Consider the following 15,315-nt stretch of genomic DNA (forward strand, 5'->3'; position numbering starts at 1 on the left):
GTGGGGACAGCCAGGAAAGAGGGAGAGGATGTTCTGAAAGATCCAGCAGAGCCATTCCTTTTGTCCACCCTCACTCCCCTCCCTTTCACCCAGAAACCTGTAAAGGCTTTTGCCCCGTAGGTTTCAGATACACATGAAGTTACACATATGTTTGAAAAAAGGCTAACAATTAATTCAACATCTATTTAAAAGCAAAGTCACCTAGGTGGTGGATGGCACCTCTGTAACAAACCTGCACATCCTGCACAGGTGCCCCAGATCTTAAACAAAAAAGGCTGGGCGCGGTGGCTCACGCTTGTAATCCCAGCACTTTGGGAGGCCAAGGCGGGCAGATCACGAGGTCAGGAGTTCGAGACCAGCCTGACCAACACGGTGAAACCCCAACTCTACTAAAAACACAAAAAACAGCTGGGTGTGGTGGTGCACACCTGTAATTCCAGCTACTCGGGAGGCTGAGGCAGGAGAATCGCTTGAACCCAGGAGGTGGAAGCTACAGTGAGCCGAGGTCACGTCACTGCACTCCAGCTTGGGTGACAGAGCCAGACTCCGTCTCAAAAAAGGCAAAGTTATTAAGAATTGTTGCACGCCTTGGTTTCTTGTCATCAAGCAGGTGGAGTACTTCTGTGAGCTCTAATGTTTTGAGTCTTTAATACAAATGTGTTAAGGGAGGAAGCGTTCATTAAACAATATGTGAGGACTCATTTTCCTACCTAGGAAAGTCTCAGGGTGTCCCGAGGCAGGAAGAGCGCCTCATGAGGAAAGCAAGCGTTGCCCTAATGACGCTTCTACTACAGGAAGCCGGGACATGGAGGCGCAGAGCAGCCACGAGCAAGGCGTGTCGGGACAGGATCTAGCGCCGAACCCAGTGACGCTCTTGGGGCTCCCTCTTGCCACCTATGTGTCCCTCGGAAAGTTAGTCTCCCACTCTGAACCGCCATGTTCTCATCTGTCAATGAGCTGTGACCACAAAGCCCACTTCCCAGGGCTCCTGAGGTAAACAGGACCCCCATCGACATCATCTAAACAAGGACCAACCGTAAAGACATGCCAGCTGCACAACATCTGATTGCTCAAAGTGTCTTCTGGAACCTTTTCCAAAAACGCTTATAAAGCAAGAAACAAAAACACCCAAAAACTTAACGGCCTCCTGCGTACTCAAGTCTTATGCCAGGTATAGGGTAGAGGCGTGCTTGTGCGTGTGTGTCAGAGAGAGAGGGGAAGGCAGAGGCTATGGGCCATGCGGTCACACCTCGCCCTCAGGCAGCACTGGAGGTTCATGCAACTAGAACCCAGTGACAAGGCTACCACCCTAGTCACTGCAGGCCGCCTCAGGGCTCACCCCATCTTTCAATGCTTCCTTTCCCACCCCCACTGGCTTCTAGACAGCCATTTACCAGTGACTCTCAACTTCCTGCCACTCAAGGCACCTCAGGGCACAGGCAGCCCCTGCAGACTAGGGCCTCCGGCAGAGGGGAGGGGCTGCATCTTCGGCAGGGGTCTGCAGAGGAACCCGAGCCCCAAAGCAGTGCTCAGCCACGTGACGCCAGCAGGCAAGATGCCCCAGAAAAAATACCAGGGACTCTAAGCTCACTCAAGGCCTCTCGTGAAGGCCTCACCTTGCTCTTCTCTTCAACTGGGAAGGACTGTCGCGGGGCTGGTAGGGCTACAGGGTCAGCCCCCAGCACACCACGTCACCACATGGATGTCACAGACAGACCACCAACAAAGACAGAACTAAGACATCAGGACTGCGGAGGCTGAACTGCCTTCACCACCCGAAGCTCCTTTACCACAGGGGAACACAGGGGAAGGGGACCTTGGTCGGTGACGCCCCCCCAATACCTCCTGGCCGCCCCGATACTCTGTCCGTCCTGCGAGGCTGGCGATCCGTCAACTCCTCACCAGCCAAGCACACGCAACCACAGGGAAAGGCAGTCGGCGCCCAGACAGTCCCGCCCGAAGCTCACCTGGCTCTACCGACAGGCCAAGCGGAGGCAACGACGGGGTGAGAGGTTTTCGTGGGGTGGGTGAGGTCGGAGGACGGTGAGGGGGGAGGCGGACGGAGGTCATTGCCGATCGCCCTCCACAGGGTGCTGGCCTGCAGTTATTGACATAAATAAAAACTTGGTGGTCTAAAAAAGGTTTCCGTGAGTGAAGAGGGAAAACAAAAGTAACAAAAAATGAAAATATAAACAAAAGAGCCCAGAAAGAAAGATGAGGGGACAGAAGACAAAAACAGGAGGTGGGGGGCGGGGGAATGGCGGAAGAAGAACCAGAAAGTATTTTTGGTTAGAAACAAAAAAAGGAAGAAAATTTAAACAGAGATCTCAGCCTAACAATCACATCCTTATGCCGCGGCTGCCTTCTGAGCTTCCCGTGGTAGGTGCCGCACACCCACTGGGGCTCCGGCTCCCTGCCCGCCCCACCCCTGCCAGGGATGCGCCCTGCTGGGGCCCGCCTTCCCTTGGGTTCACTCAGGATCTTCTACCTACAGCGACAACAGGGAACTGCTACCTTGCCCAAACCTCCATGAGCCACACAAGCGTCACCAGATCAGGGCTCCCTCAACACCCCACTGCCTGCACCCCGACAGCCCTCCCGTAACTGCAAACGGCTGGGAATGACTAACATACTTTGTTCCTCTGACATGACGGAGGCCGAAGCCCCTGGACAACATTCCTGCTCCCTCCAATCCACAACCAACCAACCAACCCTTCCAGCTCCCTGGATACACAGCCGTGGTGAGGCCCCCGCGCACCCACCTTCTTGGCAGAAAGGGCCAGCTTTTTGGCTGGCGGAGGAGACATGGTGCTTGGTGGCTCAGCAGCAGCGCTGCTCAGGACAGGGGACTTCGGCTTCGCCGTCTTCGGGTCCGCTCCACTGGGTGGCGTTTTGGAGTGACCAGCGGTGCAACAGTTTCTTTCCTGAGAATCGCAGAGACGGGCAGCTCCGCTCCTGGGGGCCTGCGGGGCCTTGGAGGAGTCACTGCTGGCTGAGTGCTCTGGGCTGGAGCTGCTGGAGCCCCTCCTCTCGAGGCCAGCACTCTCGCCGTTCCCCTTCAGCCCATGCCCGTTGGCAGGGGCTGCAGCCAGGAGCTTAGGTGAGGTAGAGAGGACGCCATCCCTGCTGTCCCACGAGCCCTGTCTTTGGCTCCCAGATCTGCTGCTACTCGAGTTGTTGGTAGCGGGTGGCCCCTGAGCAGTTCTGGGGGACGGGGAGGAGTGCTGTGGAGGAGCTGGCTTTTTCACCTTCTTCCCAGGGTCATCTAGGAGGGTTGACATGTGTGTGGGTGTCTGGGAGAGTTTGGGGGAAGGGGACCCTGAGGGCAGCTTTGGAGGAACACAGCCGTTCTGGGACTTCAGGCCCGCCATGGGGCCATTCCTGGAAACAGGCACCCCGATCTCGTCAGTGGTGTGCAGCTTCTTCGTCGTCCCCGAGTCTTGTCGCTGAAGGAGAGCAAAGCAGAAAACACAACTGAGGAAGTCCCAGCGGGGCCACGCTTTCACAAGGCCACAGCATATCTCAGTAGCAGGCATGGCCTCTGATTGGCAAGTTCAAGATCTTATGTGGACAGCTGGTAAAGACACTTTGGCTTCTCTGAACAATTCTGGTGTTCTGTGACACCCCAAAGAACTGGGACTACAGGTGTGCACCACCACACCTGGCTAATTTTTGTATTTTGGGGCAGAGATGGGGAATTTTGCCATGTTAGCCAGGCTCATCTCAAACTCCTGGCCTCAAGCAATCCACCTGCCTCAGCCTCCAGAAGTGATGGGATTACAGGTATGAGCCACCACACCCGGCCTGAATATGTAACTTTATGGCCATCTTTACTATGAAACCAGTACATTTTCATCAAGATTTGAGAAAGAGAAGTAACTATAAAGGAAAACAGTTTAGCAAAGCGCTACCACCTCAACAGCCACGCAGCCACGCACTAGTGCTTTCTTCTTCTGGTCGCTTCTTCCAAATGGCTCTGGCCTGCAGAGTTGCATCCCAGTTTTATCTTCATGCTATTATCGCGAGCATTTTTAGAGGCGTTAAGTCTCACTAAACGTCTTTAAGACAGGGTCTTGCGCTGTTCCCCAGGCTGCAGCCTCAACCTTCTGGACTCAAGAGATCCTACCACGTCAGCTGCCCAAGTAGATGTGACTATAGGAGTAGGCCACCACACCGGAACACGTTTTATTTATTTTGTAGAGATGGGGATCTTGCTATGTTGCCCTGGTTGGCGCCCTTGAACTCCTGAGCTCCAGCAATCCTCCCATCCTGGCCTCTCAAAGTGCTGGGATTACAGCCCTGAGCAACTGCACCCTGACTGTTGGCCTGTCTTTCATGTTTTAGTGGCAACCATCTCACTGTATGGCTAATGTATATAAGCTACATTCTCCAACTGTTGAAATTAACAATACAGTACAGTGTATGTGTGTCTGTTATCCTTCAGAGCACATATTATGACTGCATGGAAGTAACTTGATATTCTCTGCGCAGATGCTGAACACCCGCCTCCCCTGCTTGACCACGAAGCTCTACCTGTGCCTCTTCTGTTCCCGCTGCAGCCCTCACTCAAGGGTCTGTATGCAGTCAGTGCTTAAAAAATATTTTTTGGAGCTTTTCTTGTGCTTAGTACGCCATGCTAATTTTGTAGAAATGGAATTACGAGGCCATGAATATTTTCATGGTACCTGGTGCGTATTGCCAAACTGCATTCACTATATATACTCCAGCAACATATATTTTTCCAAACATTTGCTAATCTGACACTCGTTTTGGCTATGACCACTTTAACATTCGTATTCTCTGCACATGCACTAGCGTGATCGTCATTTAAATGAGTTCCTGTGTTTACAAATGCTAGCCTTTTGTTCAATATTTAAATGGTGTTACTGTTTCGTTTGTATTTGTAATAATTTATGTACAAAACGGTAAATTTTAATCAATTTATAGTTTTTCTTTATTTTCTCCCTCAGTTCTAAGCATATGAAGTCTCCTCCCTCTCCCAAAGGTTTAAGAAGAACATACTTCTGTTTTCTTCTAAGTTTTGCCTTGCTCATCATATTCTTTGTTAATGTCTTCTAAAAGGAATTCATCTTTCCATGGCACTGCAAAGCCTTTTCACTGGCTGAACATTTCCATACACACCAGGCCTTGCACCATGCCACTTAGAGTAAAACGACTCTTGTTCAATTGCAGTGTATTTGGAACATGACATTTATCATGAAAATGCTAATGGTCAGGGAGTAGCATTGCAGATGTGACTGACACAGGGACTCTCTGAAGCAGACCTTCCACCTCGGGCATCATTCTGCCTGTGGAGTTCCTGTGACAAATGAGGTTTCCTTTGTATTTTCTTGTTTTTTTTTTTTGAGACAGGCTGTCTTTCTGTTGTCCAGGCTTTAAGTGAAGTGGCACAATGATGGCTCATTGCAGCCTTGAACTCCTGTGCTTAAGTGATCCTCCTGCCTCAACTTCCCAAGCAGCTGGGACTACAGATATGCACCAACACACCTGGCTAATTTTTGCACTTTTCTTGGAGATGAGAGTCTTTCTATGTTGCCCAGACTGCTTCCTTTTTTTTCCCTTTTTTGAGATGGAGCCCCGCTCTGTCACCCAGGGTAGAGTACAGTGGCATGATGTCAGTGGCATGACGTCGGCATGATGTCAACCTCCACCTCTCGGGTTCAAGTGATTCTCCTACCTCAGCCTCTTGAGTAGCTGGGATTACAGGCATGTGCCACCATGCCTAGCTAATTTTTGCATTTTTAGTAGAGAAAGGGTCTCACCATGTTGGCCAAGCTGGTCTTGAACTCCTGACCTCAAATGACCCACCCGCCTTGGCCTCCCAAAGCGCTGGGATTCCAGGTTGTGAGCCACAGCGCCTGGCCCCCCTTTCCTTTTTTTTTGAGACAAGGTCTCACTCTGTCACCTTGCCTGGAGTTCACCAGCGTGATCATGGCTCACTGCCTAGAGCCTCAAACTCCCAGGCTCAAGTGATCCTCCCACATCAGCTTACTGAATAATCTCTGTGGAGATGGGGATCTGTGTTGTCCAGGCTGCTTTTTAAATTTGTTTTGAGACAGGGTCTCTTTCTGTCGCCTAGGCTGGTGTGGAGTGGTGTGACTCGCTGCAGCCTTCATCTCCGGCTCAAGTGATCCTCCCACCTCAGCCTCCTGAGTAGCTGGGACTGTAAGCACAGGCCACCACACCTGGCTAACTTTTCTATTTTTAGTATAGACAGGGTTTTGCCATGTTTCCCAGGTTGGTCTCAAACTTCTGGGATCAAATGATCTTCCCACATAGGCCTCCCAAAGTGCTGGAATCAAAGACATGAGTCACAGCAGCTGTCCCAAGCTGCTTCCTAACTTCCTAGTCTGGGCTGCAGTGACCACCAACTTTGCGATTAGATCATGTATTTCACAGCCACTTCAATTCTAATGCTTCTAATTTCAGCTTCTGTTTTCTTTAATGTGACGGGAAATACAGATTTACGTAAATAACCAAGACTTCTGCAGACTGTGAAAGAGCCTGACTGCCTGTGTGTGGGTTCAACTCTTCATTTTAAAGGGAGAAGATGATGATCCATCAAAAAGAGTCATCCAGGCTGGGAACAGCGGCTCACACCTGTAATCCCAGCTACTTGGGAGGCTGAGGCATGAGAATCACTTGAACCCGGGAGGTGGAGGCTACAGAGTGGCAGAGGCTTCAGTGAACTGAGATGGCGCCACTGCACTCCAGCCTGGGCGACAGACAGAGCAAGACTCTGTCTCAAAAAAATTCAATAAACAGACATTGAGAGACGGTATACCCCACTTCAAATGATCACTGTGTTCTAATGAGGAGACTGCTCATTAATCCACTAGTGAAAACTGAATTCTTAACTGTTCTAGCAGAAAATTTCAAACACACACAAAGATAACTTTGAGGGTTGTTCCTAATGGTTAACATGTAACCACATAACCTTTATCATTCTCTCTCTATATGTATGTGTGTGTATATATGCATGACTCTGTATGTATGCACATACATACATTTCTATTTCTGAACCATCTGAATAAATTGCAAACATGTTTTTATCCCTAAATATGTCCATGTGTATTTCCAAAGAACAAAGACATTCTCTTACATAACCACAGCAGAATTACCCAAATTAGGACATTAACATTGATTAGTACAAATCACTCACATTTTCTCTGTTAAAATTTGAGGGTATTTTTCCCCCTATGGTTAAGGCGAAGGGTTTGCTTGGTACCTATAATCCTAGCACTTTGGGAGGCCAAGGCGGGAGAAGCACTTAGGCTTAGGAGTTTGAGACGAGCCAGGGCAACACAGTGAGACCCTGTCTCTACATAAAGTTTAAGAATTAGCTGGGAAGCCGGGCGCGGTGGCTCAAGCCTGTAATCCCAGCACTTTGGGAGGCCGAGGTGGGTGGATCACGAGGTCGAGAGTTCGAGACCATCCTGGTCGACATGGTGAAACCCCGTCTCTGCTAAAAATACAAAAAATCAGCTGGGCATGGTGGCGTGTGCCTGTAATCCTAGCTACTCAGGAGGCTGAGGCAGGAGAATTGCCTGAACCCAGGAAGCAGAGGTTGCGGTGAGCCGAGATCGCGCCATTGCACTCCAGCCTGGGTAACAAGAGCGAAACTCCGTCTCAAAAGAAAAAAAAAAAAATTAGCTGGGTGTGGTGGTGCACTGATAGCCCCACCTACTAGGGAGGCTGAGGTAGGAGGATGGCTTGAACCCAGGAGTTCAAGGCTGCCCTGAACCATGACTGTGCCACTGCACTCCAGCCTGGATAACAGAGTGAGACTTTGTCTCCCAAAATAAAGTTTGCTTGACACATCTGTCACGGCACTTGCAAATCTGTTCTCATGAGTAGAACAGATCTGTGAATGACAGTCGTAATTTGCCGGGTCAGGATTTTCTCATTCACGTCTCCTCTTTCTCTAAACCCAATGTCAGCTGATGACCAAGTTAAGAAATAACATCAACTAATATAGTACAAACTGTCTGCAAACTCCTCCTGCTGTGGCCAACGTCCCGAGCATGAGGACGTCTGTGGGGGGCACCATGACCAGCCACCGTGGCCGTCATCATTTTCATAAATACCTTTCCAGTCAGCGGGGAGCAAACAAGCCCATGGCCCATGTTCTTCTTGGAGTGATCTGGAGCCACACTCGGGCGGCTGGGAAGGGAGGAGGAGCCTGTCTTGGAGATGGGGCCCTCGGGACTTTTCTTAGAGCCTGGAATTCTGTCAAAGGAAGAAAACAAGTTGGGAATTTTCTTACTAAAGCTAAGAAGGCATGACAGAAATGGAGAGAATTAGAGCCAGTTAAGTTCAAGGTCATAATATTATTTTAAAAGGCAGGGCAAAGGCAGAAACAGCCTGAGGAAACCCCGCCTGTTCTGTTTCTTGAATCTCCCTTTGCCTTTCAACCACCAGGAGGCTATGAGATCAGCCCTACATATCTGCTGAATATAAGCAGAGCAAGGGCAAACTGGAGTCAGAATTCCTCCAAGATTAACGCTCAATGCACCAGAAAGCAAGCGAGACATGTCAGACACCTCAGCCACACTCAGCAGAGATGTATAAAGCGGTGAAAATGCCTCAGCTGCCACGGTCTCCAACCTCCAGGTCAGTGATAATAACCAGCTCCGGGAGAAGGTCCCTCCAGAGGAGCTCTGCAGCAGCCCCACAAACATGTCCTTCCCTGCCTATCCCTACGGAGCGGCTTCCCCTCAGAGGAAGGGGCACTGGCTGGCCACCATCCAGGGAGCAGTGCCTCTAATCTGGGGCAATACTATAAATGGTGACTTTCCCATTTACATTCAAAATAGCATCAATGTGAGGGCAGATCGAATCCTGTCCTGACCTTCCTGAGGCTCTGGTTTTTACTAAAAAGGGTCCTTCCCCATGGACGGTCTCCATGACACATGACGAACCCCTCCAGTGGAATTCCCAATTACCTTCAAACAAAAAAAGGTTAGGGAGGCCCATCGGTGTAAGAAAAAAACAGAGGGAGTGAGCTCATCTCAGGGGGCGAGGGGGGAGTGTGAGTTTATTACCGCAGATAGAACAGCACGTAGGCCTGCTGGTTCAGAACCACCTTGACGTTGCTGGAATGCACCAAGGAATCGTTCATCTGGTACCACTGTCCGTTGCTTGCCTGATGCAGCCAAGGATGTTGCAGAAAACAAAACAACCAACAAGCATCCCATTATCCTTACTTTTAGAAAGGGAACTGAAGATCTATTAGTTGCTACATATCCAGATGCTATTAATAGTCAGCCAGGAACAATTTCCTATTAAAATTACACATTTTAATTACACATTAAAATTATACAGTTTTTCTTTTTTTAAAAAGATGGAGTTTCACCATATTGGTCAGGCTGGTCTTGAACTCCTGACCTCAGGTGATCCACCCACCTCAGCCTCCCAAAGTGCTGGGATTACAGGCGTGAGCCACCTCGCCCAGCCGAATGTATAATATTTTCATGACTCTGAAAGTGACCCCAAAATGTGCTTTGAGTCCCAGTTCCTTCCTAGTGTCCTAACAGACAGGAACAGTCCCTTCCGAAGGACATTTAGGCAGTCTAATCACCACGGCCATCTCCCTCCTATATTCGGCTTTCACCAAGACTTCGCCAGGGTTCTAAGGATGGGCACCAGAAGCAGCCCCTCTTCCGTGCCTCACTGCAAGTCTAAGAATGCTGCAGGTTCTCATGCAACAGTTTTGTCAAGGCATCTTCACTCCATGCACAGAGGCAACAATTAGGACTCGAATCCAACTACAAAACAGCACTGCTTTTCACAAATCAGTGTTCTGCAGAGACCACATCTGGATGTGCGCGGGTGTTGAAACCCAGCCCAGGAGGCCGCCGCACCGACACAGGCCTCTCACCTTCACGTAGCAGTAATAGTGCCCGGCGTGGCAGCTGTAGCCCGAGTGCACCAGGACAGCATAGAGTCCATACATGACAGGATCACCGTTATTCTGGGACATATATGGACGTATGTTGAGGAATTCTGGATAGCCGACATCCTGTTTGAAAAAACAAGGAAAAGGCAAATAAAATTCACTTTGAGACTAAAGACCAATTTGCCCTTTCCACCTACAACCATACAAAATGCCCGACACGGCTGGACTTCAACAATCTGGGGGCCAGGTGCGGTGGCTCATGCCTGTAATCCCAGTGCTTTGGGAAGCAGAGGCAGGCGGATCATGAGCCCAGGAGTTCAAGACCAGTCTGGCCAATATGGCAAAACTCCACTTCTACTAAAAATACAAACAATTAGCTGGGCATGGTGATGCACTGCCTGTAACCCCAGCTACTCGGGAGGCTGAGGACCAAGAATCACTTGAATCCGGGAGGCGGAGGTTGCAGTGAGCCGAGATTGAGCCACTGCACTCAGCCTAGGCAATGAAGTGAGACTCTGTCTTAAAACTGCCCCCCTCACCCCGCCACCAAAAACAATGAGGTGGAGCAACTGGGTGTGCGGCAACATTGCAGGAGCTCCCCCAAGCAATGATGAAACCCGAGATGCCAAGAAGTGAGTCTTCTCCAGCCTATGGAGCCTACGGGAAACTTGACTGTCCCATTAAGCCATTTAGGATCTGTTCTTGTCTTTGTCAAGTATCTACGTTAGTTCTCTCACCACCGGGTTCCCAACGATAAAATGGGAAGAGTAACTCATGTTCTTTCCCTCCACTCCATAGGAACATTGTTGGTGGAAGAAAAGGGACAGAATGCTGGGTGTTAGATCTTCAGAAAGAGAAGTGCTGAATTGATACAGCAAGACAGACTTTTAATGAACGGGATCAGAAGAAAGGTCATGCCAAAACGTGTTCCAAAAATTGACAATTTTTCATAGAGAAAAATGTATACATGCACACATACATACATGCACACACATACATTCTTAGCAGTAATAGCGGCCGGCATGGCAGCTGTAGGCTGAGCGCACCAGGACAGCACAGAGCTCACACGTGACAGGACTGCCATTATTCTGGGTCATATACAGACGTGTGTTTAGGAATTCCAAAAAACATATACATAACTTTTTTTTTTTTAAAAAAAAACAGAGTCTCACTCTGTTGCCCAGGCTACAGTGCAGTAGCACAATCATAGCTCACTGTAACTTCAAACTCCTGAACTCATGCAATCCTCCTATCTCTAACTCCCAAGCAGCTGGGACTATAGGCGCATGCCACTATGACTAGCTAATTTAAAATAATTTTTTAGGCTGGGCATGATGGCTCACACCTATAATCCCAGCACTTTGGGAGGCTGAGGTGTGTGGATCACTTGAGGTTACGAATTCAAGACTAGCCTGGCCAACACAGTGAAACTCCATCTCTATACGTAGCTGGGCATGGTGGCACACGCTTGTGGCCCTAACTGCTTTCGAGGCTGAAGCAGGAGAATCGCTTGAACTTGGGAGGTAGATGTTACAGTGAGTCAAGATGGTGCCACTGCACTCCAGCCTGGATGACAAAGCGAGACTCCGTCTCATTTAACAACAACAAAAAAAAAAACCCACACAAAATTTTTTTGTAGAGACAGGGTCTCACTGTGCTGCCCAGGCTGGTCTGAAACTCCCAGTCTCAAGCAATCCTCCCACCTCACCCTCCCTAACTGCTGAGACTAGAGGTCTGAGCCGCTGCATCCGCCCAGCCTAAATCATTTCTTCTCAACTGAATTGTGGGCTTTGTGGAAAGGTATAGATTTCTGGTATACAGATCAAAGAGTTTTGACAAGTATGTACTGACAGACATGCAGAACATCAACTAGAAAATGCCCGTGTCCCAGTCCCTGCCCCATCTCAAATATCCACTGTTCTGATTTCTGTCACCATTGATTCTGCCTGTTCTTGAACTTCACATACCATCACATACCAACATGCCACATAACCACGTTTCAGTCAACAACAGACCACATCTACAACAGTGATCCCGTAAGATTATAATACATTTCACTGTTCCCTCTCTGTGTTTACACACACGAATACTTCCCACTGTGTCACACTGCCTACAGTATTCAGGACAGTAACAGGCTGTGCAGGTTTGTGACCTAGGAGCAATGGGCTATCCCATACAGCAGAGGAGCACAGCAGGCTCTAACATCTACGTCTGTGTAAGTACACCCTGTGATTTTCACAGTGACGGACTTGACTGCTGACACGTTTCTTAAGACGTGCCCTTGTGGTTACACGACATGTGACTCTACAATACAAACGATCTGCAAACACATTTGGGAAATGCTGATCTAAGCAGGACCCCTACCACCACCAGTGAGGAAAATGAGGCTCAGCCAAGAGTGTCGTTCCAAACCACACAACCAGGTTCTCAGAACACTACTCTAGATGAAATACAGATTATCTGCTGGGTGCGGTGGCTCAGGCCTGTAATCCCAGCTCTTTGGAAGGTTGAAGCAGGTGGATCACCTAAGCTCAGGAGTTCAAGACCAGCCTGGCAAATATGGCAAAACCCTGTTTCTACTAAAAATACAAAAAATTAGCCAGGCATTGTGGTGGGCGCCTTTATCTGAGCTACTCTGGAGACTGAGGAAGGAGAATCACTTGAACCCAGAAAGGGGAGGTTGCAGTGAGCAGAGATAGTGCCACTACACTCCAGCCTGGGTGACAGAGCAAGACTCTGTCTCAAAAAAAAAAAAAAAGAAATACATCTATTAAAATGCCACTGTAGTGTAGGCTGGATGTGGTGGATCACACCTATAATCCCTGCATTTGGGGAGGCCGATGTGGCCAGGTCACTTGAGTCCTGGAGTTTGAGACCAGCTGGGGCAACACAGCAAGACTCCATCTCTTTTTAAAAAAAAAAAAAAAAAAAAAGTTTTTTTTTACATTAACCAGCCTGGTGGCATAGTCCCAGCTACTCAGGGGGCTAAGGCAGGAGCATTGCTTGAGCCTGGGAGGCTGAGGCTGCAGTGAGCTGTGATTACACCACTGCACTCGAGCCCAGATGACAGAGTAAGACCCTGTACAAAAATTAAATTAAATTTGCCTGGGCGCAGTGGCTCATGCCTGTAATCCCAGCACTTTGGGAGACCAAGGCCAGTAGATCACCTGAGGTTAGGAGTTCAAGACCAGACTGGCCAACATGGTGAAACCCTGTCTCTACTAAAAATACAAAAATTAGCCAGGTGTGGTGGCATGCGCCTGTACTCCCAGCTACTTGGGAGGCTGAGGTAGGAGAATCGCTTGAACCCAGGAGACTAAGGCTGCAGTGAACTGATATCATGCCACTGCACTCCAGCCTGGGTGACAGCAAAATTGTCTCAAAAAATTTAAAAAAAAAAAAAAATAATAATAATAAGTTTAAGTTAAAAAAAATAAAGATAAATGCCATAGTGTCAAAAGTAGGGTTTTTTTTAACTCCACATTCTATAGAAAGCCAGAGCATGCAACGGCATGTGTTCCAGACATCCACAGGACGTGGAATAGGAGAGCCGCACCGCCCAGGGCTTGTCACACTCATCTGGATAATCCCAAGCATCCCTGCCAGGACCAACCCAAGCACAACCAGAAGCTGGGGTAAATCCAGCAAGACAGTGGTCCTGGAACCTGACTGTGTGTAACAAGCATTCAGGGAGTTTGCAAAAATGTAGATTCCTGGGCCCTGTCCTCCAGAGATTCCAATTCACTAGCAGTGGGATAGAGCCGGAACTGACTATTATTATTATTATTTTTTGAGACAGAGTTTTGCTCTTGTTACCCAGGCTGGAGTGCAATGGCGCGATCTCGGCTCACCCCAACCTCCGCCTCCTGGGTTCAGGCAATTCTCCTGCCTCAGCCTCCTGAGTAGCTGGGATTACAGGCACGCGCCACCATGCCCAGCTAATTTTTTTTGTATTTTTAGTAGAGACGGGGTTTCACCATGTTGACCAGGATGGTCTCGATCTCTTGACCTCATGATCCACCTGCCTCGGCCTCCCAAAGTGCTGGGATTACAGGCGTGAGCCACCGCGCCCGGCGGGACTGTCTGTTTTTAAAAAGCATCCCAGGTCGCTCCACCTCTCTGTGTCTGTTTGTCCATCCTGGGCAACGGGGAAACTACAGTCCCTACTTCACAATATCCGCAGAACCTTAGAAATGGGACAGGTACTGTGGAAATGGCAGCTATCACACTTGTGGCTATCACTTTCTTTGTGATAGTGATAGTCGGCACATTCTGATGCCGACTGTGGCCCACGAAAATGCCTGGGATGGTGTCCTGGGCACTCACCTTGGTGATCTTCCCCCCACTGAAGTTGGCAAAGCGCTTGAGGGAAAGGGTTAAGACGTTGGATGTTCTATGGATGGTGAAGCGCTTGCTGGCTGGAACCTTCTTCTTGCATCTATGAAGAAGGTGAATGAGAAAGATTAACTAATTAATGATGGATTCATGCTCTGAAAAATGTTGTCTTCATGCTAACTTAATAACAGCAACAACTGCTATATAATAGTGGAATCTTCACAAATGAGACTGAGATCTTTTGCTCCCCTAAAAATCACCTTTAGCACGCCTCAAGTAAAGGAAGGCTACCGAGGGGAACAAGACTACAGAAGATGGGGAGATTCTAAAGCAAAAAGATAAAAGTACTGTACCCACCAGGAGACTAAGTAAGATTCAGGCAAAAGTTGCTTTGGGGTAACACAGGAAAGAGTAAATTAGAGCAGATGTGGCTGAGTGATAAAACCGGCAAGCAGGAAGTCAAAGTAAGCAAAGGCAGACAGAAAGTGAGCAAAGGCAGTACGCGAAGACAGAAAACACGACAACGCAGGGAGAAAACACAGGCAGCGGCGCGCAGCTTCAAGAGCTGTGGGAAACGGCCTTGAAGAGGAGGAGAACAGAATCAAGAATACATTCTTTAGCGCCCGCACTTTTTTTTTTGAGACGGAGTTTCGCTCTTGTTGCCCAGGCTGGAGTGCAATGGCGCGATCTCGGCTCACCGCAACCTCCGCCTCCTGGGTTCAGGCAATTCTCCTGCCTCAGCCTCCTGAGTAGCTGGGATTACAGGCACGCGCCACCACGCCCAGCTAATTTTTTGTACTTTTAGTAGAGACGGGGTTTCACCATGTTGACCAGGTTGGTCTCCATCTCTCGACCTCGTGATCCACCCGCCTCGGCCTCCCAAAGTGCTGGGATTACAGGCTTGAGCCACCGCGCCCGGCCCGCGCCTGCAGCTTTAAATGACCTAGATATGAAGACATTCGGCTGGCTGTAGTGGTGTGTTCCCAGCACTCTGGGAGCCAAGGCAGGCGGATCACCTGAGATCAGGAGTTTGAGACCAGCCTGACCAACATGGTGAAACC

At 49.1% G+C, this 15,315-nt stretch overlaps 1 protein-coding gene across 4 annotated transcripts in view; it reads right to left on the minus strand.

Annotated features, from left to right (window-relative positions):
- USP36 (ubiquitin specific peptidase 36) overlaps nucleotides 1–15,315 on the minus strand; it is a 48,429-nt gene that overhangs the window by 8,715 nt on the left and 24,399 nt on the right. For all 4 annotated transcript variants that reach the window (XM_074389018.1, XM_039477005.2, XM_074389019.1 and 1 more), the window contains 6 exons: nucleotides 14,246–14,357; nucleotides 9,902–10,042; nucleotides 9,066–9,166; nucleotides 8,109–8,250; nucleotides 2,763–3,446; nucleotides 1,968–2,098 (listed from right to left, as the gene is read on the minus strand). In XM_074389018.1, coding sequence (XP_074245119.1) covers nucleotides 1,968–2,098; nucleotides 2,763–3,446; nucleotides 8,109–8,250; nucleotides 9,066–9,166; nucleotides 9,902–10,042; nucleotides 14,246–14,357 — 1,311 coding nt within the window. The remainder of the gene's footprint in view (nucleotides 1–1,967; nucleotides 2,099–2,762; nucleotides 3,447–8,108; nucleotides 8,251–9,065; nucleotides 9,167–9,901; nucleotides 10,043–14,245; nucleotides 14,358–15,315) is intronic.

This window comes from Saimiri boliviensis, chromosome 17, assembly GCF_048565385.1.
Source record: "Saimiri boliviensis isolate mSaiBol1 chromosome 17, mSaiBol1.pri, whole genome shotgun sequence".
NCBI lineage: Eukaryota > Metazoa > Chordata > Mammalia > Primates > Cebidae > Saimiri > Saimiri boliviensis.